This window comes from Chelmon rostratus, chromosome 13, assembly GCF_017976325.1.
Source record: "Chelmon rostratus isolate fCheRos1 chromosome 13, fCheRos1.pri, whole genome shotgun sequence".
NCBI lineage: Eukaryota > Metazoa > Chordata > Actinopteri > Chaetodontiformes > Chaetodontidae > Chelmon > Chelmon rostratus.
The window spans coordinates 24,732,258-24,755,668 of NC_055670.1; the positions used below are offsets into that span (position 1 = coordinate 24,732,258).

The following is a 23,411-nucleotide window of genomic DNA, read 5'->3' on the forward strand; positions in this document are numbered from 1 at the left end:
TTCAGTATCATGACCAGATGCTATTTCTAGTGGAACTGCAACTGCAACAGTAAGACAATTAAAAACTTTGACAACTCATTAACTGTTTTGTCATTTTTTTAAGCAAGTACGGCAAAAATGTATTAGCTCCAGCTTAAAAATTGTGATCATTTCTCATTTCTATAATAATAAACTGGATATTTTGGGGGTTTTGGAGTGTTGGTCAGACACATGGAAACATCACCATCGGCTCTAGGACTTCTGATATGCCTTTTTCCCTATTTGCTGATATTTTACAGAACAAACGGTGACCAGAAAATTAACTGATAATGAAAACACTGATTAGTTGGAGCCTAAAGAACATGCTAACCAACAGATTCAGCATGGGCACCAGTCTTGGTCAATTCCTTATTACTCAGACATAAATTCATTTGTGTCATACTCCACACATGATTCTGTCTCTGGTGGAGTAATTACAGTTAGATAAAATTACAACACTGCAGAAAGCATGTTCTCCCAGATTCACATTCATTCATTCTACATTTGTTTAATTCCCTTCTACTGACACCAGCATGAATAAGTAATCTAATAAATACTCCGATCAGTGCTCTGCATCAGCCAATCAACCTAATGAAGCACTCCTCGTTGAGATTTAGAGATTGAGATCTGTGCACTTTTAATTTGAGGGTTTTAGCTGTGCTGCATTATTCTATAATAGGCTTAAAATGAGAGCAATTCATTGCAAGAATAATCTTAAAGTGGTGCTGATTACGATAAACTCAGCCGCAAAGACTGCGAACTCCAGACTCAAGAGATTCCTGATAATAAATGCTGCACAACACACACCTGGTGTTCGATTTAAATGACATAAGAGGACATGAGAGCTGCAGAGACAGGTTGAAAGTCGATTTTTCTGTGTGGCAGTGACACTGGAAGTAATGCAATAAGTCTGATCTCGTTAAAACTGCAGCGCAAGTTTAAAAACATACAGATAAATAGATAATCCAACTGTATTTGGTAGTAAATAATACCATTAAAGCAGCAAAGTGAATACTTTTTTAAACTGTTTATGGTCCGTCTGAATGCATTACATAACTAATTATGCAAATTACAGACAGGCCATTTGTTACAGTTTACATTTTGAAAGTAACACTCTCAGATCTTGGCCGACGTCGGACCGAGATTAAAAAGTGTTGGGATGCTTTAGGCAAGCTGTCGCTCGAGGCGCCGAGGGGAGACAGAGTGGAGATAAACAAGGGCATGAAATGTAACATTACAGCCGTGTGCTGGAAAGACCATCCATTCACTGGATTCACTTCACAGACACACAGTCTCCTCTGACTGGAGATATCAATGAGAGCACGGTTCGCATCATCAAAGAAACAAAGATTACATAAGATTACAGAGTTGAACTGTTATCTTCTCCTCATCCAGCAGTCACGAACAAACACACAGCCACTGGAGGGATGGATAATCTGTGTGCCATTCCATAAACCCATCGAGAAAACCCATTCGATTTCCAGTCTTACCTTCTCCGGCCGTCATGGTGCAGAGACGCCCTGAGCGCTGATCCAGAGAGGGATGCTGCTACACAGCTGGGAGCTCAGCTCTCTCTCTCTCCTGCCTCTGCCCTATATCTCTCGCCCACTGTTTACCTCTCAGTGTTGCCACAGAAATGGCTGCTTTGTTTTACTCTCTATGCCTCCCTCCCTCTCTCTCTTCCATCTATCCCTCTACAGTCTCTCTGCCTCTCACTCTCCTCCCCCCTCCCTTCCTCTTGTGGCAGCACCACAGCGAAGCCGCCCCCTCTGCCTCCATCACTCTCACCAGCAGATCATCACCAGTATGAAGACGAAACCAGACAGGATTCAGGTTTTTTTTTTTTTGTCTCGTCAAAACCTTCACCTTCAGTCATTTGCAGAAGAAGAAGTTCAGTGCAGGTGTTTTTTGATAGTATGTGCATGTTGTCCACATACATTTAGCAATAAAGTTACCTTTCGCTCCACTTCGCTGGTGCTCCTCTCTCCTCTGTACACTGAGTTTATTTTGGTTGGCACAACTGTCAAACTAAGCTGGAGGTTTGTTTAACAGCGCAGCTCTTCCTCAGACATTCTCCCGTCCGCTCTGAGGCAAATGGGTTTAAATTAAAATGAGTCATCATCCCCGGTCACAAAGACAATTTCAGAGCAACCGTGAAAGAGAGGAGTGGAGCCTGCGAGGAGCCAAGCTGCTGATCATGACGAATATGATGCTCGACTATCTAATAACTGCTAAAATGAGTCACGTTTGCATATTCCTCTTAGCTTTCCAAATTAACTTTCAGCAACTCCGCTGAAGGTTGACCCGGAGAGACTGCACTCATTTATTCATCCTCATAGTCGGCACTGCTACGGTGTCGCAAAACTCAACCAAATAAGATCATTTTAATGTCAATATCTGGAATTAAAGCAGATTATGGAGCAATAGACTCCACCCTGCAGGAGACTGTCTTAGACAAAGAAAGAATAATTAATTTGCTCGTTACATAATTTATTATATTTGTGCTTTAAGGCTATCAGCTTTACTCTGATTAAGTGATAAAGTAATTAATGACTGTTATGGAACTGCCTTAAAGGGCAGTGCAGCTATTTACTTGGGAAGTTAAATATCTTGCCAGAGAAAAAAAAAGATCAAATCAATCCCACAAAGGCTGGTAATATGCTAATATGGATCAAGCTCCAATCAAGCAATACAATTCCCATAATGCAGTTCAACAGCATCCTTCGTTAGACCCTCCATGCCTGGCGAATGCTCGCATCTTTACAAGTATCCAGTTTGTAACGCAGGTTTTTTTTTGTTAAGGAGAAAATAACACAGATGTCCTCACCGGGGTTATTAGTTTTTCTTAAGAAAACTCATCCAGAAGACATCACACAGCTGTTTTCAGTCTTCATGACAAGTGAAGTAATCTTCACGTGGAGCGACCTTTTAAAGCTGATAAGAATAGAAGCAGTCTATTATACAGTTTATTGTCAGGTGCTAAAATAAGCTACAGATAATAATAATAATAACAATAATACATTTAAAAGTCAGTTTAAGTTTGATCAGTTTAGGTCAAACTGTCTGCTGTTGTCCTCCCCTGGGCAGCGGTGAGTCCCAACAGAAAGAAACTTCATTTAACAGCTAAGCTATCAGCTAACACTAGAGGGTCAGCAAATGCCCCTGAATGGCATACTTAATCAAGCTGTTGTGGCAGTTAGAGTCCACATGTGAAATGTTGTGACGTGGTAGCTGGAAGGAGATGCCGCAGACTGGACTGCTGAGCCCTGTCTAACTCTATTCTCCTTGGCTCAGCTGTTGTCCCTGTGAATGCAAAGTGGATGTAGTCAGCTGCAATGGGACAGAGTCAGCAGGAACGGTGTCGGAGCGATTCCACCTGCACAGAGGTCGCAACTCTCCTAACACACAAAACGCTCATAAGTGAGCAACCACAGGATCTTCCTTTTACAGCAACTGTGTCTCTATTCCACGCTGTCCTGTCTGTTCTGATGTATTTACACAGTTTAGAGGGAAGCCTGCTTTGGTCTCTGGCTCCACAGAGGGACATCTGAAAGCTCCAGTGGATGCCCACCTCCTGTGGACAAATCTCATCCCCTCTAGCCCCAGGCTGTCCGTCTGGACTGCAACCCCGCCTCTACCTCCACACACACAGCAATTAACACACACACACACACACACACATGCACAACACGGACAGTCTAAAGGAAGCTGACACACCCGGACGCAGTGTGACAGAAAGTCAAGCGGTGACACGGGAGAGAAATAACTAACTGGAAGACACAGACGATGTGATGAAAATGCAAGCCTGAATGAAGAAGATATTACTGAAATTTCTCCCTGCACCACATAACAAACAAGCACCGAGCTGCTGCAGACTGTCTTCAGTTCACACCACATTAAGAGAAAGCAATAGCTCTGATATTCACAGTGCATCTGTCCATCCTCATTCCCCACTGTGCTGGATGTTAGCAGGGAGGAAAACAACAAAACCGGTGACGCGAGCAACGAGAGAATAACCACCCAGCGGGGAGTTTTAAAAAACATTCACATTTAGGCAAACTAACTTCAGATCAACAGCGATGCTTCATATGTCAGAAGGCCTGAGAGCCATCTGGATACCACATGAAAAGCAAAGGCAACAGTTGAAGTCAATAAAAAATACAGAAGCTAGAAACTCACCTGAGCCAGAGGATGAGATCATGTTCCCGGATCTTTGGACTTCATCAAATTTGCTGAAGATTACATTCAACCTGTAAAAGAAGACAGACAGGAATAAGAAAATCTGCAAAAAGGTGATGATAAATGCGCAGAGAGGGGAAGAAATACAAGAAAAAAAGGGAAAGGGGAGAAAAAATAAAGTGTCTGAAAAGTGGAGCAGAGAGAATAACGACAGACAGCAAAGACGAGGCTGGAGCTGCTGACTGCACCATCCATCACCTCTGAGGTGAGAAGCTCTCCCTCTGCACTGTGCAGCACAGACGGCCAAGACCAAAATAGACGGCGTCCAAAACTGCCACACAGGTGACAAACTGGCGTTATCGCCAGAGAGAGAGAGAGAGAGCACGACAGAGAGAGAGAGAGAGAGCACGACAGAGAGAGAGAGAGAGAGCACGACAGAGAGAGAGATGCAAGACATAAGGTCCAGCGTAAAAAAGGACGAATAGGACAAACACATAACAGAAACGGTCTGCACATGTTTGCTGGATTGTGATATAAAGCAAAAACAATTACAGCTCATCCAAACCTGAGCTTTGACACTCTGGCAGCCTGTTTGAAGGCCTCGTTCAGGGGCTGACTACAAGCGAGACGACTATAAATCAGATTTAGTGGCTATAAAAATCATCTGGACCGTTCTGTCATGAGCTTATATCAAACAAAGCAACCAGTGACTTCTGCAGCCTGTATGAAATGAAACCCGAGAACGCTCGAGCTCACGGCACACACCCTAACTCCATCGAGTGCTACTGAGTTCAGCTCACTCCTGCGTGACGTAGTGAACACGACACAATGATGAAAACACATAATGACACATAACAGATCATCACAACATCTGCCACATGGATGAGAAGCAGGCGATAAACTAGACGAGGGAAGGAAAGTCGCTCCTCAGTTATTAGCAGAGCTTAGCGAAGCTCATTTGTCTGTATATTTCATATCATCAAAAACACAACTGAGGAGAATGAAACGGAAAAAATGGACTCGCGTCACATCACATGAATAGGAACCATTAAGTTTTTTTTTAGCAACAGCACTGCCATTTTAAAAACGACACAGGACCTTGTCATTAAAGCAGTTGGACTTCGGCTCATGCAGCTGCAGGGGAAGTGTTCAGATGAGAGGGTACACAAGGTTTTTATAGAACCTGAAACTCCAACATGTGATGAAAGTAAGTGTATCTGTCCTATGGGCATACAGTCCACAGTGCCTGAGCTTTACATTACTGTTAAACCCAGAGGAAAAAATACTAGACTTCAGTTATACTTTTTGAAGAAGGTACTAAGCACATATTATGCTAGCTTTGTCACCTTCAAGTATACTTAAGTGTACTCAAGCCATGTGGGTAATACTTGAGTATACTTGAAAAGTAAATAGTTACTAAATTTGCAGAACTTTTAAAAAACTCTACGTGAACTGAAGTTCATGAAGTCATGAGCATCAAAACACGCTCACAGTACAATTGTATTATATCACCAATGTGTTGGAAATATACTTAAATATACTTCAAATGAAGTGAAATTAAAGTACACTTCAATTAAGCAAAGTAATAGTGAATTACAAAGAACTTGAAAATAAGTATATTTCTCATGAGTACACATTGTTACTATTAAAAGTATTTGTAATTTAGAACACTTTTTAAAAGTACACTTAAGTACAACTCATAATACACTTACAATTGCATCCATTTTTTATAAGTACTTTGAAATACCACTCTATGTACTGCAGAATTAGTATATTAATTTTAAGTACATTTAAGTAGAATTTAGTGATATCTATTAAGAAGTATAGTTTTTAAAAGTATCTGTCAAACATACTTTAAATGAAGCACATGAAGTAAAAGTGTACTTGTAATGACTCTTCTATACTTTTATAATTATATTTCCAATTAACTTAAGTACATTACTGTTTGACCTGAAAACAAAAGCACACAAACACAACAGACAACTCTCAGCTTTAACAGCGTGACAGGCATTACTAACACAGTCTGATACAAAGGTCCTGCAGTAAATCCTCCCTTCATGAAGGTTAGAATGTGAGACGTCATTATGGAGGACGCAGTTTGAGGTGCTGATGAACTGAATTACACTGAGAGGCGTTTCTATTATTTACTCTATCCATTGATATAAATGGGTTGGACATAATATTGGAAACACCTCTTAATATGATGCAGCATAATGTAACAGCGCCACAAACTACATCCTCCAGAACGCTCCTACAGCCGAATCAACACCTCTGTAAGACAGTCCCAAACAAAAACTGAAGATCATAACCTTCACGGAGTGAGGATTCATTGCAGAACTGTTGTATTAGAGTGTATTACTTTGATAAAGATGTACGAACGAAATTGGCAACTGAGTGTAAATCCCCCTGAGTTGATCAGTGTTCTGCAGCTGCAGTGTGTTGATTCGGCCACCAGGGGGAGAACCATAGTGTTGTCTCCTGCTACCTCTTTGTGTCTGGACATGCGAGAAAATCCTCCTGTTACAATTACAACAGCATCTGACCTTCGTACACCGTGTACGTTTATGTGTGTGAGTGAGTGAGAAATGATGCAAAAACAAAAAAGAACAAAGAGAAGAGGATGGAAGGCACAAATAAGAAGACAGACAGCGACAGGTTGGCAGCTTCCTGTTGGCGTACCGTGACTGTGGAAGGCCCTTTTTGCTGAGATCCATCCTCACCCTCTCACCCACATGTCTGTAGATCTCCACCAAGCTGCTCATAGCCCCGTCACGTACCTGACGACCACAAAACCACAAGAATTCATTAGCAACCTCAATAAATGCTGGTCCTTCTTAGAATATTTTCTTTACTCTCACTCATTTTGGGACATTTTGTTTAAATTTGCACTATATTCATTCGGTTTGATGCATCAATCGAGCATGGCAGGTTTTAGTGCACTACTTAATGCTGCCACCAGGGGAAGACCAGTCTATGGAGTCTGAACATGGCATCTTCCTATCAGAGGATACTCAAGTGAAAAGTCATTCTGCTGAGAGTGCCAGGATCTATTTAACAGCTATTTTCATGATTAATTAAAAGTATTTGATTAATTAAGTAGTTCATGTCAAAGATAACTACAACACCTAACACAAGTAGGCAGAAAACATGACAGTATCTAAGAATTGTTCACTTGAAACAACAACAAAAAACACTGACAGATATTCAATTTCTAGAAATATGAAAGCAAGCAAATCACATTTGAGAAGCTGCAATCAGCAGGTTGTTTTTAATTAACATGTCATCACCTCACGTATCTGACTGCACAACATTTCCACAAACATCTTTATGGTAAACCGAAGAATGACACCCATTTCACAACAGCAGCAAAGGAGATGGAAGAAAGGCATGATGGGGCATACCTGGCTTGTGGGGTCTCCCAAGAGGTTACATATGTGGGGGACGATTTTACTGAGGGTCAGGCCTTGAGCTCCGTATCTGGAGGACATGAACTCACATAAATCAGTGCAGAAACCAGAAAGATGGAATCATATCGAGGAGTTTGAATAGATAGGTGACGACAGGTAAACGACAGGTGAAATGGACGGGAGGCGTGTGACTCACGTGTTCAGCGTGGCGATGAGACAAAGGCACACTCCTTCTCTGGTCCTGTTGTTCTTATGTTTGAAGCCTCCCAGCATTCTGTCCCACACGTACTGCAACACACACCAGAAGAATATGCACACGTGCTGTGTTGTTAAAATGGATTACTGCGATAACATACACTATAGGACAGGAAGCAGACACGACCAACTATAACCTGAGAGCATGCAAGACATTCCTGCATCACTTTAACCATGCCCTGCATCAGTTACAGAAAGAAAGAAAAGTTTAAATACCAATCAATGTATGTGCTATTATTGTTTGAGGGTCGTGGCTATCGTTAAACCCTATTGTTTTGTTCCCATGGATACATCAAAAGTGGGGTATCGGCTAACAGGACTGGGTTGTGCTGGATCACAATATCACAGGTTTGAGAATCAAACATCTCGGAAATGACTCGGAAAAGAGTGTTTCTGTGTGTGTGTGTGTGTGTGTGTGTGTGTGTGTGTGTGTGTGTGTGTGTGTGTGTGTGTTGTACCTGTGGGGTGGCAGCTTGCTCCATGATCTTTAGCAGCAGTATTTGGTCTTGGTCTCGCACTTGGTCTTTTGCATCTCCCAATCGATCAATAAGGCTGGGCAGAACTGAGGGACAGAGACCAGAAGGAAGCACCAAATAAGTGAAGTGAAGAAGAGAACATGAGACAGAACAGAACTGCTGGGCAGGAATGAATGAAGACGGAAAAAAAAAAGGCTTTGTGCTGATAAACATGTTTCTTACTGACAAATTATTTCACCTGCATGTCTTAAATATCGAAATAAATTCAATCACATTTAAACTAAGGGCCAGAACAGGAAGTGACCAGCAATCAAGGTGCTAGTGAGGGGGGAAAGAAACCCACCCAGGACAACAGAATGTCATTGTTCAGATATTTAAATTTAGAAGGCAAGCTGTTAACGGGGTGAAATGAATGATAATCTAACATCAACAAAAGAGTGTCATTAAGCTTCTTAAGAACTGTTCAGTTCAGCTGAGAGAGAGATGAGAGCTCACCTGAGAAAGGTGAATGAGTGGCTACAAAGAAAATATAATGTGGTATAACTGATGCCATCAGACGTGTTGCTAGGTGTGGCCTGTTTAACATATCACTCTCACTCTGACTGTGTGTGTGTGTGTGTTACTTCTCAGTAGGTACAATGATGTGAAATATGAGAATACACACATCACACAAAAAAGACAAAACAAAAAGAAAATCTGAATCTTACCTGTTCCCACATGGGCCCTGAATCGCTCCTGTAACCTTGTCACTACGGCAGATAAGAGGTCTAAGCCCAACAGTGCCACCTGGTGGAGACACAATAAGCAAATACAAATTAATCTAACTGCAATTTTAAAACATTTCATCAATGTAAACCATATAAATCTTCTCAAATCTCAGAGATATCACTCATAAGCACCATGTAATCATTGTTGCTACCCTGGACAAGGCCAGGTTGAAGGCTGTAATCGAAACGTCCTGTTGCAAAGGATTGTGGGTAAAGACATTTTTATGTTCGTAAGCCTGTGCTGTGTTAATGAATGACACTGGCCTCCTGCAACCTGCACAGCATCAAATTAAAGCACGTCTGGGACTCAAATCTTAGGCCATACGCCACATTTTCACTCCTGCACCATGACGATACATCCCATGAGTACACATTGATACATAAGCACAGGCACCTCCCTAGTTATCTTTCCTTGTCTTGGGGTGAGAGAGCTGCTCAATGAACGCATAGTGAGAGTAGCCCTGCTAGCACCATCACAACACATATGCATCACCTGGAATTTATCCCAGAACATGGTGCAATTTTTGGAAACTATCATCATGTTAATAGCAAAAAGAATTACTGTGTTGCCAAATAGTAGTGTAATTATACTGCCATCTAATGGTAGGAAGAAGTTGTATCACAACACTTTGTCAGTGAGCATTTTTGAATTCTGTATGGTTAATTCATTTTCAAGCAGCTTATTCTACTCTCAGCTGGACCTTTCAATAGGCTCTGGAGTCTATTGTCATCCACTCATTTTATGCTCTCACACACTGTATTTTCTTGCTTTTCCAGATTTTTTTCTCGCACTGGCAGAACAGGTAGTGAGCACTCAAGCAGGCAGAAGGCCTGGTGTCTGCAGGCCTAATCCTCAGATCAGGTCCCTTTGTTCTCCAACTGGAGGGAATTACAGTAATTAGACTGATGACAGGGCCCCGACAAAGACTCGATGAGAGCTCTGAGAGGGATCAGGAGAGTTGAACGACGGTCTCAACCTCCACGGAAACTCCACTTCTCAGTTTGAGAGGGTCATCTCAAAGCTAGGTTCAGCTCCTCTGGGGTAAGGTCGACGCAGGAGGTCCTCTCCACATTTCTTTGTGTGACAGCTGGAGGCCAACGCTCCTTTCCCTGCTCCTTTTCTGAACTCACCCTGCGTTTGAGTGCAAGCTTAACAGAGGAGATATGCAGAATAATAGCGCAGTCCAGAGCAGATGAGGACAGACAGGCTCCTCCTCTTTGCAGACAGATGGCTAACTCCCTTTTACATCCACATCCGGACCCCCAAAATACAAAATACGAGCACATGACCCCCCCTGAAGGCTCTAAACCCAAATCTCACAGACATCATCCCTTTCCAAATCCTCCTACCCGACATGATGTGTTCTCAATTCTACTCGTCCTCTGCAGGGTTTTTGTTCACTACAGCATGACTCCATAACAACACCAATCCTGACCAGGACACCCCTACATTTACCTTTAACCTTTGAAAGAAATCATCAGCACATTGTACATGAAAAATAGGAGACAGTTGACAGAAGACAGTGTGGTTGAATATAAACAATTTATTGAGGGGCTCATTCGTCATCATTCCACTGTTAGCGGTCTCTTCACGCCTCCTTTGTTTTGTAATACAGAGACCTACCAACCCCCAGCTGAGGGCTTTCCACGACCTAATGTTAACAACGTGTGAGCTTTTTGCACGAGGTTCGTCTCTGTATTTTCTACAAACCAGGACATTTTGGACAAACGTCATTAAAAAGACAACAGTGAGACCAAAATTGTTAACTTAAAGTGCTGTTTAGTTTGCAGGTTCAATAAGCTGTACGAGGACAATACATGGAAAAAAAAGTATGGCTGACAATGTAATTGATTATTTTTCATGCTTAGGTGGAAATGTGATGCCAGTTTAGATGCGGCCAGAGCAGCGAGCAGAGAAGAAAAGGAGATGGACAACTTCAGAAAGCGGGAAAGTGATGGACAACAGCAAGCTTCTCCAACACCATCAACAAATGGTGCAAATTATAAATGATGCAAACTTTGCCAATTCAAGGAATTTAATTCAGTATACTATGACACTGACTGCAATATTCCTGTGTTTGTGAGTATCTTAGCATGCTAACAGCACTCAGGGTCCTGAAGAAGCAGAGCGAGCATCACCTAAAAGCTGGTTGAAAGAACTGGAATAATTTCTGTAGCTTTCTGCAAACCAACAATCGGACACCGTCGCCACACTCAGAGACTGAAGCAGGTGTGCAGAGGTGACAAAGCAGTCTGACCTTTCTCCATTCTCACATGTAAAATTGAGTGCAACAGCTTGAAGAGAAAATGAGCACTGTTAGGCCTCTTTAATGATTATCTCGCCTCGCCTCTCTCTATGATGGACGGGTTTTGCCCTGTTGGAACAACGATAAGCACCGCTACCTGCTGACGTAGTCGCACAACATGTTGTTCAAACCAGTTATTTTCTAGCACAACCAGCAAGGCTTCATCTTAAAATCTCAGGTAGCACAGGTGGCTTAACACAAATTGCCTAAAATACATATAAATCATCTAGCATCCACACCTTTATGATGAAACCTCACAGGTAGGAAAACCGCTCTGTCTCTTTGCTTTTCACTACTTAAAAGCTTGTACACTAAAATCTTACTTTCTTGCCTGACTGGCTTGTCAGAGTTAACATGAGGTAAAACCTTCAGGGGCAACTGAGTGCGCAGTGTGAATGGCTTTGAATGGTGAAGGCAGGAAACCACTAAATCCCAGACTCTTGTCCAATCACAGTCACAAAAACACAACAGCTTTCAGTCTTGAAACCTCTTCATGTGTTCAGACAAATTCATACAAAGAGGCAGGTTGTCTCTTGCCTTTGACTCAGTCTGTAGCTGCCGGGTATTTACGCATTGAGCACTTTTACATAGGCAGCTCCCATTGGACAACTGGGCAGTATTTTGTGAGCGTGTATCTTTGTTACATAAGAATCTGTTTCATCTTAGTTGGACAGAAAACACACCCTGTTTCCACTTTGCACTTTCACACCTCTGACACCAGCACGTCCCTGTGGAGCAGCTTTGGCTTGTGTCTTTGAAGCTGCATGTCTGAACACACCATCAGTCAGAGAAATAAGACAGCACATGTATGATGCTGACATGGTTGTCAGCAAATCATCACACAACATATGTTAAGTTCTACTACCTGTGGAGGGTCTGTTTATGTTTGGATGGTAAAATAGCTGCAACTACATAAATCACATCGCAGAAAAAAGCAAATCACTCACCAGATTTAAGACTTAAGAAACTTGCAAAGGGATTGCTTGTTCCAGGAAAGCATTGCTGTATCTCAGGGACCAACCTCTGTTCAAACTAACCCACTAACATAAATCCCTGTTCACTGAAACACATGTGCCTGCTCATCCTGAAAACTGCTGTAAAACCAGCGAACCGCGGCCTGTTCCTCCATCAGTCTCTGATGTGGAGGAGCCTTGAAATTAAATCAAGGATTTTTCTTGCCTGTCATCTCATTACCAGTGGAAACACCACGCACATGCGCACACACAAAGACGCACAAAGGGAAAGGCAGACGCACGTACAGGAACATGTCGCCATCTTTCCAGCGATTTCCTTGAAATCAAGAGAACAGCTGGGTATGCCGTCTTTTCCACAGGGAGGGGATCTACGCACACAAATGCATATTACCATCTGAGTGTGCCACACAAAACGGCCTCAGCTCCTCAAACAAAGCTTGCAAAAAGACAACTGACACTCTTTAGATATTTAAAAGATGAAAGCACACAGAACGATTCAAACTGTGTAAGAAAACGCCGCCTCTTCCAGAATTACTTCATGATCGACAAACACAGAAGGATGTAGTTTATTGCAGAGTGCTTTATGCTCCCTCCCTGCCTCCTGCTACATAATATTAACTGGATTCTGATGTCTCCGGCATTACCATAAAGCCAGGATTTTGCCTGAACCAGGTCTAGTTGCAAGTCCAACTGAAATGACACTGTAGTTGTAACTAGAACCACTTTTTGCATGCAGTTGTATTGCAAATATAATCCTTCAGCACCTAAACTGACAGACTCTGACATTTGCAGTCATGTTTTTATGCATCTTAAAGTGCTTCTGTTAATAGCTACTAGCTATTTAGCCTGCAAACTAACAGAAGAAGTTCAGCTTTTCCTGGTTTGTTGGTAGCTCATGCACTCAACCACCACACAAGACGAGACATGTGCTCCGTTTGCAGATAAAGAGACATGAGCTGGAAAGCTAATACGTGCTGCAGACTACAGTCTCTTTTGTGTCTGTATCGCAGGCTGCGGTCGCACTTTGCTACTGTCATGGCAATGATTGAACAGTGATGGTTGCTGCTTTATGCAAATCAAAAAGGAAGTGTTTTGATTGCCTGAATGCAGATCATTTCTCTGTCTAGGTAGACAGAGTTACCGCATGCTGGTTGGTTGTGGCACAGACAGAGGACAGGGGTCATAAAACCAAAAACATAAAATACACTGTAAATTTCACATTTCTCTGTACTGATTTTACACTGGTCGTTCAATATTAAGTATATAATCTTCATCTGAAGGTATAAAAAGTTGTCATGCACACTTTCTGCTGCAACTCCTGCGTCACAGTTACCCACAGCTGGTGATCGAGCAGCTGCATGGTTATTTGGAGTTCATACGTTGTTCAAGGATAGGCTGAAAATACACAAATTGTTGCAAGAGGGAAGAGTCCTGGCAAGCCTCGACACAAGCCAACATACTGTAGATGTTTGGTTACTTAATCATTTCCTATAGAAACGAGGTGGGTGTTTCTGATCTTATGCAGCACTGGTGTTATCATAGTATTTCTGAGTATTCCAGTGACCACACAGTGACTCAGCGTTGTTCAGGCACCGCGTGCACGGTGGCAACGAGACGATGGAATGTACAGTAAACACTCATTATGGAAAAAACCTGACAGCGCAAACCACTCAGAGCACACACAAATGCAGACAAACACACAGACATGAATATGACACACACAGAAAACCGAACTGCACACAAACACATCAGTCTTTTCCAGTTCACCTCCTCCACAGACGACACTTCATGCTTGATTTCCTGCAGTGAAAACACTGAAACGGGAGCATCCTCCTCCAGACATACTGCTACTGATACTAACACATCTCCCTCTCTCTCTCCCTCAAGCTCAAACACATTTTATTTATCATTTTTTAAAGCCGGCAAACACACTCAGAGCAAAGTTCAAAGTCTGTGGAGCTCGACCGGAGGGGTGGACACCATTCTTCCAAAACATGTCCCCACATTTGATGGTCCAAAATCTTCCTTAGGTGTTCAACTGACTTGATTTCAGTCAGAATTGTCAACTTGTCACACTCTGTTGAATCAGTCAACTCGGCGGAGCGGGCAGATTCAAAGGTCTGGACCCAGGCAACGATTGCTTATTGAACAAGCAAAGTAAATATTATTCATTCAGCCCAAAATGTAAAATTTGCCTGAAAGGGCTTTGCGATCTGTACAGCATTTGACACTCACAATCCTCGGACACTCAACCTTGAACCTTTCCTTAGGCAGCGATTGTCCAATCGCAGCTTAGCAACTGTAACTAGGCACAACAGGTCTGTCAAGTGTTGGATTTCTACGTGCTGAAGTGATGTTCACGTGTCCGTAGCAAGAGCGATGCTCCATATACAAAGACTTTGGAGTGTTGGGTCTTTTTCTGCTCCTTTCCAACACTAGAAATACCAGAGTAAGAGTGTAAGGAACGGATTAAACAGTGTGTATCACAGGCTTCATTTGTATGTGGCATGGCAGGTTACATTAGAAAAGCCTTGTTCAGGTCTGGAAGATCTAGGCGGCACTGTGTCATATATAGGATAACTGTTCTGCTCTTTATTGGATTTGGAAATGACTTTAATAAACTCATCAGTGAATCCACAAAGCTTTTTCTCTTCTGCCTCTCTTCAATAGTGAAATATACCATTTGAAAATACGGACAGTCAAGATCACATCTAACCTTTGAGTTACTTGTCCAAGTGTGTTTTACTATAGCATGAACAGCATTATGCTACATAGACAAAACAGTCAGATATTTACCAGTTAGTCTTTTTGCATTACACGACACAGAGTTAGCATTATAGCATCATATCACGTACGCAACAATCAAATGAATATTCATTACCTTTCTGCAGGAGTCATTTTGGTGACGTAAAAAGTCAGCAAACGTTTTGAAGCACACTTGTATGTTTTTATATAATTTTTGGGACCGACAGTAGAGAAATGAGAGGAAATGAGGGAACAGAGAGATGGAGAATGACATGAAACAGACTTTGCATTTCATGGTCAGTGCCTTAACCTCTGTGCCACCAGGGTTACGAACAGTCCAAGTGAATTACCTGGAAAAACTGATGGTCGACATCTAAAAAATGAGAGGTTGCTTTACGACCCAGGATTTAAAATAAATCCACATTATTTTGAGCTTTAATTCTGCCATGAATTACTGTGTTAACTACATACATGCAGTGTGAAACTAGTCAGCTCAACATGTGTGGTCACAGTAACTGAAGGGGGTAGGGCTTACTGAGATGTGGTGACTGTGAAGGCCACAGCATATGATTCCCATCATCTGTATTTCATGTATTCAGGTTCCTCCTTTAATTTGTCATCCATAAATATCAACCATAAGCACATATACACTAGCACAACATCTGTCAATGGGGTGAGCAGAACAAATACACGTACGGGAACTAGAGAACAGGATAAATTCTGAATATACTGCACTGAAAACTGGCGTTTTCAAGCTCATAAAGAGGCTCTGCGAGTAAATAATACACACATACAAGCCCTGACTTCATCCACAAGTAGAGACCCAACAGTCTCCCATGACGCCTGAACACAACACAGCTGTGGGAACGTCGCTCAGACTGCATAATGGTTTGAAGAGAAGAACACGCCTGCATTCTTGTGCGCACAGTTCGACAATCAGAGCACAATCACAGCCCTATCATTAGCTCCATCTGACAACAGTAGTAAACAAAGACATCAGCTTCAGCACGAGACACACAGGAGGAAGGACAGGAGAGACGCCAGGAGACAGGAAAATCAGCAGCAGAGTGCACAAGACGACGAGGGGGAGGAGGACTACAATAATGTGAAAACAGATGGCAGGACAAAGGCAGGCTAATATTCTAGTACACTGTCCCAAGTTTGAGATGCAAGATTCTGTAATATATGTGTTTTTATTGCATATGGAGAGAATGACAATAAATACTACCTTGAAGAACTCAGTTTCCTCTCAAAGGAGCAACAACACAAGTAGTCAGACTTCCTAGAAGGGCCAAAAATGTTGAAGACTTGGCTGATGGTGTTATATTGGCAACCTCTGTGTAGTAACACTATTCCTGTTAGAACAGAGTCTTTTCTGAGAAACAGACTGACAGACAGAGTCATTAAGGGAAAATTTAGAGGTGGACAGATTCAGCGATCCTTCACATTCAATAACTGCTGTAAATTAGGCTGATGGGCAACTTCAACCCTCAATAGGGATATGATCATGATCATATAGGTTAATGGCAACACATCTGTGTGTATGTTACAGGTGACGGCCAAAAGAGAACGTTATGTCAGCTACTTGGTATAATCCTTGTGAGCAATAGTCTGCACACGCTCAACATTTGCGGTGTTGTTTCTTCATTTTTCCATGTTGTGGTGATTTTCTGGCTAAGTGCAGACCTTAATGATGGCAGTTGATCTTAATTCACTAATGAACCCCCCACCTGTTAACCCTGATGACTCCGCAGCACTCAACCTCTCCCATTAACTAATCTTTTCACACAGCAAGTGTTCATGCTACTTTATTAGCACCAGCTAGGATGCATCATGACCGTGTGGAACTGCATCCATGCAAAAGCATTACACTCTGTAGACATCTTCTAGTTGCAGTTAGCACCAAAACCACCAGATTCTAGTATACTTATGCTGTGGCACACTTCATTTACTGCACAACCAAACATTTAGGGGTCCTATTCTGTTCTTTTTTTCCTTTGTGTTCAGTAATAGCCTCTTTTTCCTGCTCTAATCTCGAAGTCTGATTTAAAGGACTTGTCTGTAGAATTAGTGGCATCTAGCGGTGAGGTTGCAGATAGCAACCACCTGATTACTCCTCCCTTTCCAAGCGTGTAGGAGAAGCTACGCCGGCCTTCAGGTAACGCTAAAAAGCAAAAGCTGCTCTCTAGAGTTTGGTTTGTCCGTTCTGGGCGACTGTAGAAACAAAACAGTGCAACGTGGCCGCTCCACCGAAGAGGACCCGCTCCCTCTGTAGATATAAAGAGCTCATTCTTAGTTTCAGGTGATTATACGCTAATGAAAACATGATTGCACACATTATGTTCCATTTCTGCCAATAGATCCCCCGAAATCCTAAACACTGGTGCTTTAAGCATCTGTTTATTTTGAAAAAGTCTTGGTGCAGCCAACTTCGACTTTGTCCCAGAGGCCTGTCAGACGGCAACCACGGGACGGGCAGTGACGCGCGCTGAGGTGCTCATGAGTCCCATTTGCCTTGGGCGGATGACTAAAAACAGTAGCAGCAAATCAGGCAGCGGCTGACCACACTGAGAGAAAGCACACTGAAAGACGAGATACTGTCTGAACAAACAGAGATGGAGCAACCACGTTCTCAACCGATCTGACACGTCAGCACTTACAAGTTTGTTGACAAATACTCTGCACTGATTGTGCTGTAACATTTACTGTGTTTTGAGGAGCATGCACGCTTTAAAAATGTAATTGCATTAAAAGCTTTATCTGAATCCACTTAATTCATATTTACATAATATTCAAATATAACAGCAGCACTGAATGGACACGGAACATTCAAGCGTACTGAAATCACGACTTTGCAGCAGGTTTCAGCTACCTGAGCTGAACTGAATGTTAGCAGTTGTAGCTTTTTCTGGACTGAATTGCAATATTCAAGCCCCTAACACAAAGTTATTGTCGGAGGTTGCCACGCGTACACTGTTATGGCACCTGCCAGACCGGATTGAGGACGACATCACTCTGCAGGCAGACAACAGTCTTAATGAAAGTGGCAGCAAGCTAACGTGGCTACCAAAAACAACTGGACGTGGAGGCAGAGAAACAGCTGATTCAGGGTGTCGCGGTGAGACTGCTCACACACTACAGCGCAGAAATGGAGGGTGATGGTTTGTTCCGGGCTGATGAAGGTCACGGAGAAGCAAGATTCAGGTTATATTAAAACAGATATCTACTGTGAAAAATGTTGGATGATGGTGGTTAACAGCATCTGCAAACACTTCACATTAATATGAAGTCTGATAGCGTTGGACAAATTACACCAACACGCTAAATGATCATCAGACGATAGCTGATCAGCTCTGTGGTTACATTTTGGTGAATGCCTTCCACCTCCTTTGCTCTCCATATAGACCCTGCAGGCAACCAAAGCCTACCTCAAACATGATTGGTCAATATTTGAGCTACAAACGGACACCAGAATGCTTCTTAAATCCTGTCCCTTGCCTACAGATTCTGCATTCATATGTAGATACAGTGTCTGTTCATTGAGATTAGGTGAACTAAAATCACAAGGTTGCTTTAATTCTGTTCAATTTTGTTTTATTTCTGATGAATTCAGATGTTTCAAAATAGTACCTGTCATGAGAAGGTTACAGTACTGGTTTCTGGGACAGTGTGGGTTGGGAAAGTGAATGTTCAGTCACATTTTTATGACTGGCCAAAGATAATAAAGATAATAATAACAAAATACAGTATTATCGCACCTCAATAGGTCACTAAGAGTCAAGTTTTCAAATCAAGTGTAACATCAGCAGTTAGTCAGCAAAAGCTCCAGAATAAAGCCTGCATTCAGCAGTGCTGGTGTTACTGCACCCCTGCAGTGCTGTCTGGGAATAAAAAGCCAAAGAACAGTGCAGGAAGTCAAACTAGCGGTCTTTAACATGAGCATCTCAAACAGAAGGACGTCATAACTGTGTCTCTGCATTTCCCCCTTTTCTCCCACTTCTCCTGGTGTCTGCAGGAGCATGTGCATCAGCAACACAAGTGTTCATGTTAACTCGGCTGCTTTCTCATTATCCACTCCTCAGCAAATCACTCAGCGGGGTGCAGGCTGGTGAAGTACTAATGCAAGTACGAGACAATCCAGGTCAAACCAATAGATCTGTATTGTTTAATTGCAATGAAGGAAACTCGGGATTGAAATAATTAAATGAACTTTGTTTAGTTAGCATGAAGACTTTTTTGTCTCCACATGCAATCCTGTAGGGCTGCAGTAAAATACATTTAACAGCTTAATAACAAAGAAGAAGGGCTCGAAAGAAACGTAATAACAACATAATTACAACCGACTGAATATACAATGCTAGTTTCCAAACTTTTATAAGACATACATTACTGCACTTTTTCATTTTAGTGTTATTATTGCAATTTTGACAAACACTGCAACACTAGCTGACATGCTAGCATGCTAACTGTTATGTAATGTATGTAAATGGTAACTGTTGTTTGTTTGTGTGTGTGTGTGTGTAGCATTTCTTCTCTCCCCAGCACTGCACAGAGTTTAAAAGAAGGTGTCTTTCATCTACCTACCACAGTTCCCTGTAATATGAAGGCAACTAAGATTACTGGACTAAGTATTGCATGTAAACACACTCTTTTGTCAGTGACACAGCGCTCTTCCACAGTGCTCACTTTGGACCATGACAGAGCACATTAGTTGTACAATCTGCTCTGTGGCTTCCTTCCTGGGCTCTGCTGACTCGGCAGAACAAATGGCCAAACTGATAACATGATACGGGTATTGGAGCTCCGTTGGGCTGGCGTGGAGAATGACACGGACCAGACCTGATCAAAGGAAAACTGTCTGGAGGAAAGCACTTCTCAGAATTTCAAGAGTATAATCCCAGGATTATTCCAAGTGTTACAGGGTTATTGTCTCATCACATTTTCCTCTGAGGGTGAGGCGTCTGTATGCAGTTCCCGGGAGGAGTTAGAGCACAGCAGGAAGCAGCATCCTGGAGCACGTCGGCGTCACTCAAACACACTGCAAACCACCAACTGATGCACAAATATGTGACTATCGCTTCACAGCTAGAACAAAAGAGATTATCTTAATGTAATTTCTATACACAACCGGACTGTTCCAAGTGCATGAGTCACTCCGGAGCAGGGGGGAGTGGCAACACTAGAGCCATTTTCAGACCAGCAATCATACTGCAGTCAAAATGCAGTCTAATGAATTTCACTGTGTACGGTCCTGTCTAAATGCTTTTTTTCGTCAGTCACCTCTTGTTTGCACTAATAAAGAAATAAAATGAATAATGAAAATAGACCAAGGACCGTCATTCCTTTCACTGAGACCAGCGCAGGGACATTCGGAAAAAACTGATAATATAATAATAATAATAACTCAGCCTGTGTCGACTTTTTCTATGATGCAATGCAGCGTCATTCAGCAACTGTGTGCAAGATTACTGAAGATTACTCATGGTAGACTACTTTGCAACTTTTAAAGTGTCATTTTACTGTTTATCTTGTGAGCGTCAGGATGAAAGATAAACTGACTGCAGATGTAACAGCTGTAAAATCCCGTCTCACGGTATTATAAACCTATGTTCAGTGTTTGGCCATTTGCTAAGCTTTGGAGCTGAATTTCGAGTCGACCTCAGGGTCTCAGCAGTAAACTCATCAACACCCACAACGTGCACACCAACTAAAGTCAGCCTGTCCTTAAGAATTAAAAGCAGATTGGACACTTTAATGACCCCCCCAGTCAGAGCACAACATAGTTTTCTCTGCTGTTTCTTAAACCAGATGTATTGTTGATCCTGTTGGGTTAAAAGTGCGTAATGTAAAGCAGTAGATGATACGCCAAGACTGAAATCTAATGACAGCTGGCTTTCAGGTAATGTGTTATTCCTCATGTTGCCTCAAACACCTTTCAGATAGTTCTACAAACACTTGCTCAGGACCAGTCTACCAGTCAATGGGAAACACTTTTCAGTGATTGGTTTTACTGAAAACTGGTATCAGCTTGCTGTTGATTCATGGTGTCACCTTGCTGTTGTTGATAACATCCATCAGTAAAGTGTTTGTTCAGGTTAAACTCAAACACAGAATGTGCACAATCACGTATTTCAGTTTGGTTTAGCAGTTGACAAGCAGATCACAGAAGTGAACCAGTCATCGTGACTGTAAATTTCACTGCTCAGGGAAGGGCAGTGTCACTCACAAGTGCAGCCAATGACGCAATCCAGCTGCTGTGGCGTTATCTGCCATAAGGACAACGCCACGTGCTGTGTTGCAACACAGGGGAGTTACTTAGTTAAACTGTACAACACCAGAAGAAAGAAGCTGCTGTGACAACATCAAAGTCTGGGCTGAGTGACGGGTTGCTGAAACAATGCATCAAGCATGGCCTGAGAGGGAGGACAGGGATAAACATACACACATTTTTCCTCATATGATAATTTACAGCAGTGGATGTTGGGGGTAACCCAATACTATATTGTTCATTGTGCCATTCATTTCTAATCTATTTCAAATATTTCTATTTTACTTTATTCATTTGCTAGATTCTTTTAGATTTTATTGTTAGATTCATCTTTATGTTATTCAGTGTTATTTCATTTAAACTTAACCATAATGTTTTTACACTTCTCATAACAACATAAAAGATGTCCAATGTTATGTTTTATCTCTCGCTCCCAGTCAGTCTGCCCCAATCTGAATCCATCCAATTTACATCCAATGTGAATCCATGTCTGACCGCAGGTCAGCTTTAGATTTTAATCTAGCGCAGGTTGAAGACCATGCAGAAGAAGCAGCGAGTGCAGAAAAACACAGTTAAAAGCGTGAGTCTTTCCCGAGACAATAGTTTTTTTTCGAGAATAATTGGCCAACAGATGAGCTGTGTGTTGTCTGAGCTGTATAACTCACATTCACACAAAGCGAGGCATTTACATTCTAGACAGAATGACGCAGCGACGCTCGGGCAGCGAAGCAGCTGAGCGGAGACAGAGTTCAACACAAAGACAGACAGAAAGCAGGAGCATGTGTGTTTATGTCGTTCAGAGGAGCAGAGCTTCCTTCAGCGGCTGAAGAACATATAGGAACGACAGGAACGATAAAACATGTTTGAACAAACACAGAAAGTGGTACATTAAATCATCAGATGTTTGGGACACACACACATACACACACACAGATATAATTAGGACCAGAGTTCTGACAACACAAACTCACACACTGATGCTCAGCTGATCAGAGCCTGCAGGTTCTTTTTGCAGACACACACACAAAAACACACACAGTTGTGACAAGTGTAGAAAGGCCTCTATTCTCACAGCTGTAACGTGCTGTGACTTAATCCAGACGGGACTGGGAATTGGTCCAACGAAGGCGCAACGACTTGGATAAGATGTCTAAGTCATCAGTATGCATGGCTTCAGGTGTGATCCCGGCCTTGACGTGACCTCACCTGATGTCCTTTGGTATAAGCCACAGCGAGGAAGGTGAGACTGCTGCATTTCGTCTTGCTCTCATTTGTGCACTTGGTTTCCTGCCTGCGAGTGGGTGGTATGAGGACAAACCCTGGCTCCTAAACATGTCATTCACACACAATTAGCTCTTGGATTGGACAGTTGTAGTAGCGTATCATATCAGAAATTTCACCAGCTGGGGAGCAAGACACGAGCATCTTTGCCAATAAGTACCATTACACATGAATATGAGCATCAGTCTAGACTGCGGCTTTTCCTCACTTCATCATAATTTGCTAGGATGGAAAAAATAGTAACTAGCAGCTATCAGATGTCCCCATCCATCTCCTTATACCCACAATGCCTTGCTTTTTTGGCTTGGACAGGCCTGAGCAAACAAACTAACCTCTGTGCTGTTTTTGTACATTCGTTCTCTGTTCCTCCTCCCTTCATGGAGATTTTATTGCTTTAATTCCCACGAACGTAACAACACACCAAGTTTGGTCCAGCTTGTAATTATTCTGTTATTTTGAAGTTTGCACCTCTAACTTAATAAGAGTTTCAAGCAAACCAATCCAAGCCACATTAGCTCTCTTTTTTTTACTGCAACAGTTTATTTAGTCAGTTTTGTTAATGTGGTTTGGTATCACTTTGAGCTACATGAGACCTTCAGTATCTACAGAATCCTGCTGACTAAGCAAAACTTTCCTCCGCCCGCTGCATCGCCCAGTTTATTCAAATTATCATTCAGTCATTGTTGCAAGTCATCAATACTTAGATATTAAATGTACTCTTCTACTATCACAGCA

The 23,411-nt window shown here is 42.2% G+C and overlaps 1 protein-coding gene and 1 non-coding gene across 12 annotated transcripts in view; one reads left to right on the forward strand and one right to left on the reverse strand.

Annotated features, from left to right (window-relative positions):
- Positions 1-23,411, reverse strand: part of clasp1a (cytoplasmic linker associated protein 1a) — a 78,867-nt gene that overhangs the window by 42,545 nt on the left and 12,911 nt on the right. For all 11 annotated transcript variants that reach the window (XM_041950756.1, XM_041950751.1, XM_041950753.1 and 8 more), the window contains exons 3-8: positions 9,043-9,121; positions 8,318-8,421; positions 7,801-7,892; positions 7,599-7,674; positions 6,877-6,974; positions 4,198-4,268 (exon numbers count right to left, since the gene is read on the reverse strand). In XM_041950756.1, the coding sequence (XP_041806690.1) occupies positions 4,198-4,268; positions 6,877-6,974; positions 7,599-7,674; positions 7,801-7,892; positions 8,318-8,421; positions 9,043-9,121 (520 nt within the window). The remainder of the gene's footprint in view (positions 1-4,197; positions 4,269-6,876; positions 6,975-7,598; positions 7,675-7,800; positions 7,893-8,317; positions 8,422-9,042; positions 9,122-23,411) is intronic.
- Positions 9,508-9,634, forward strand: LOC121616705. The gene has a single exon (XR_006007327.1). It is a non-coding gene; the product is annotated as a U4atac minor spliceosomal RNA (small nuclear RNA).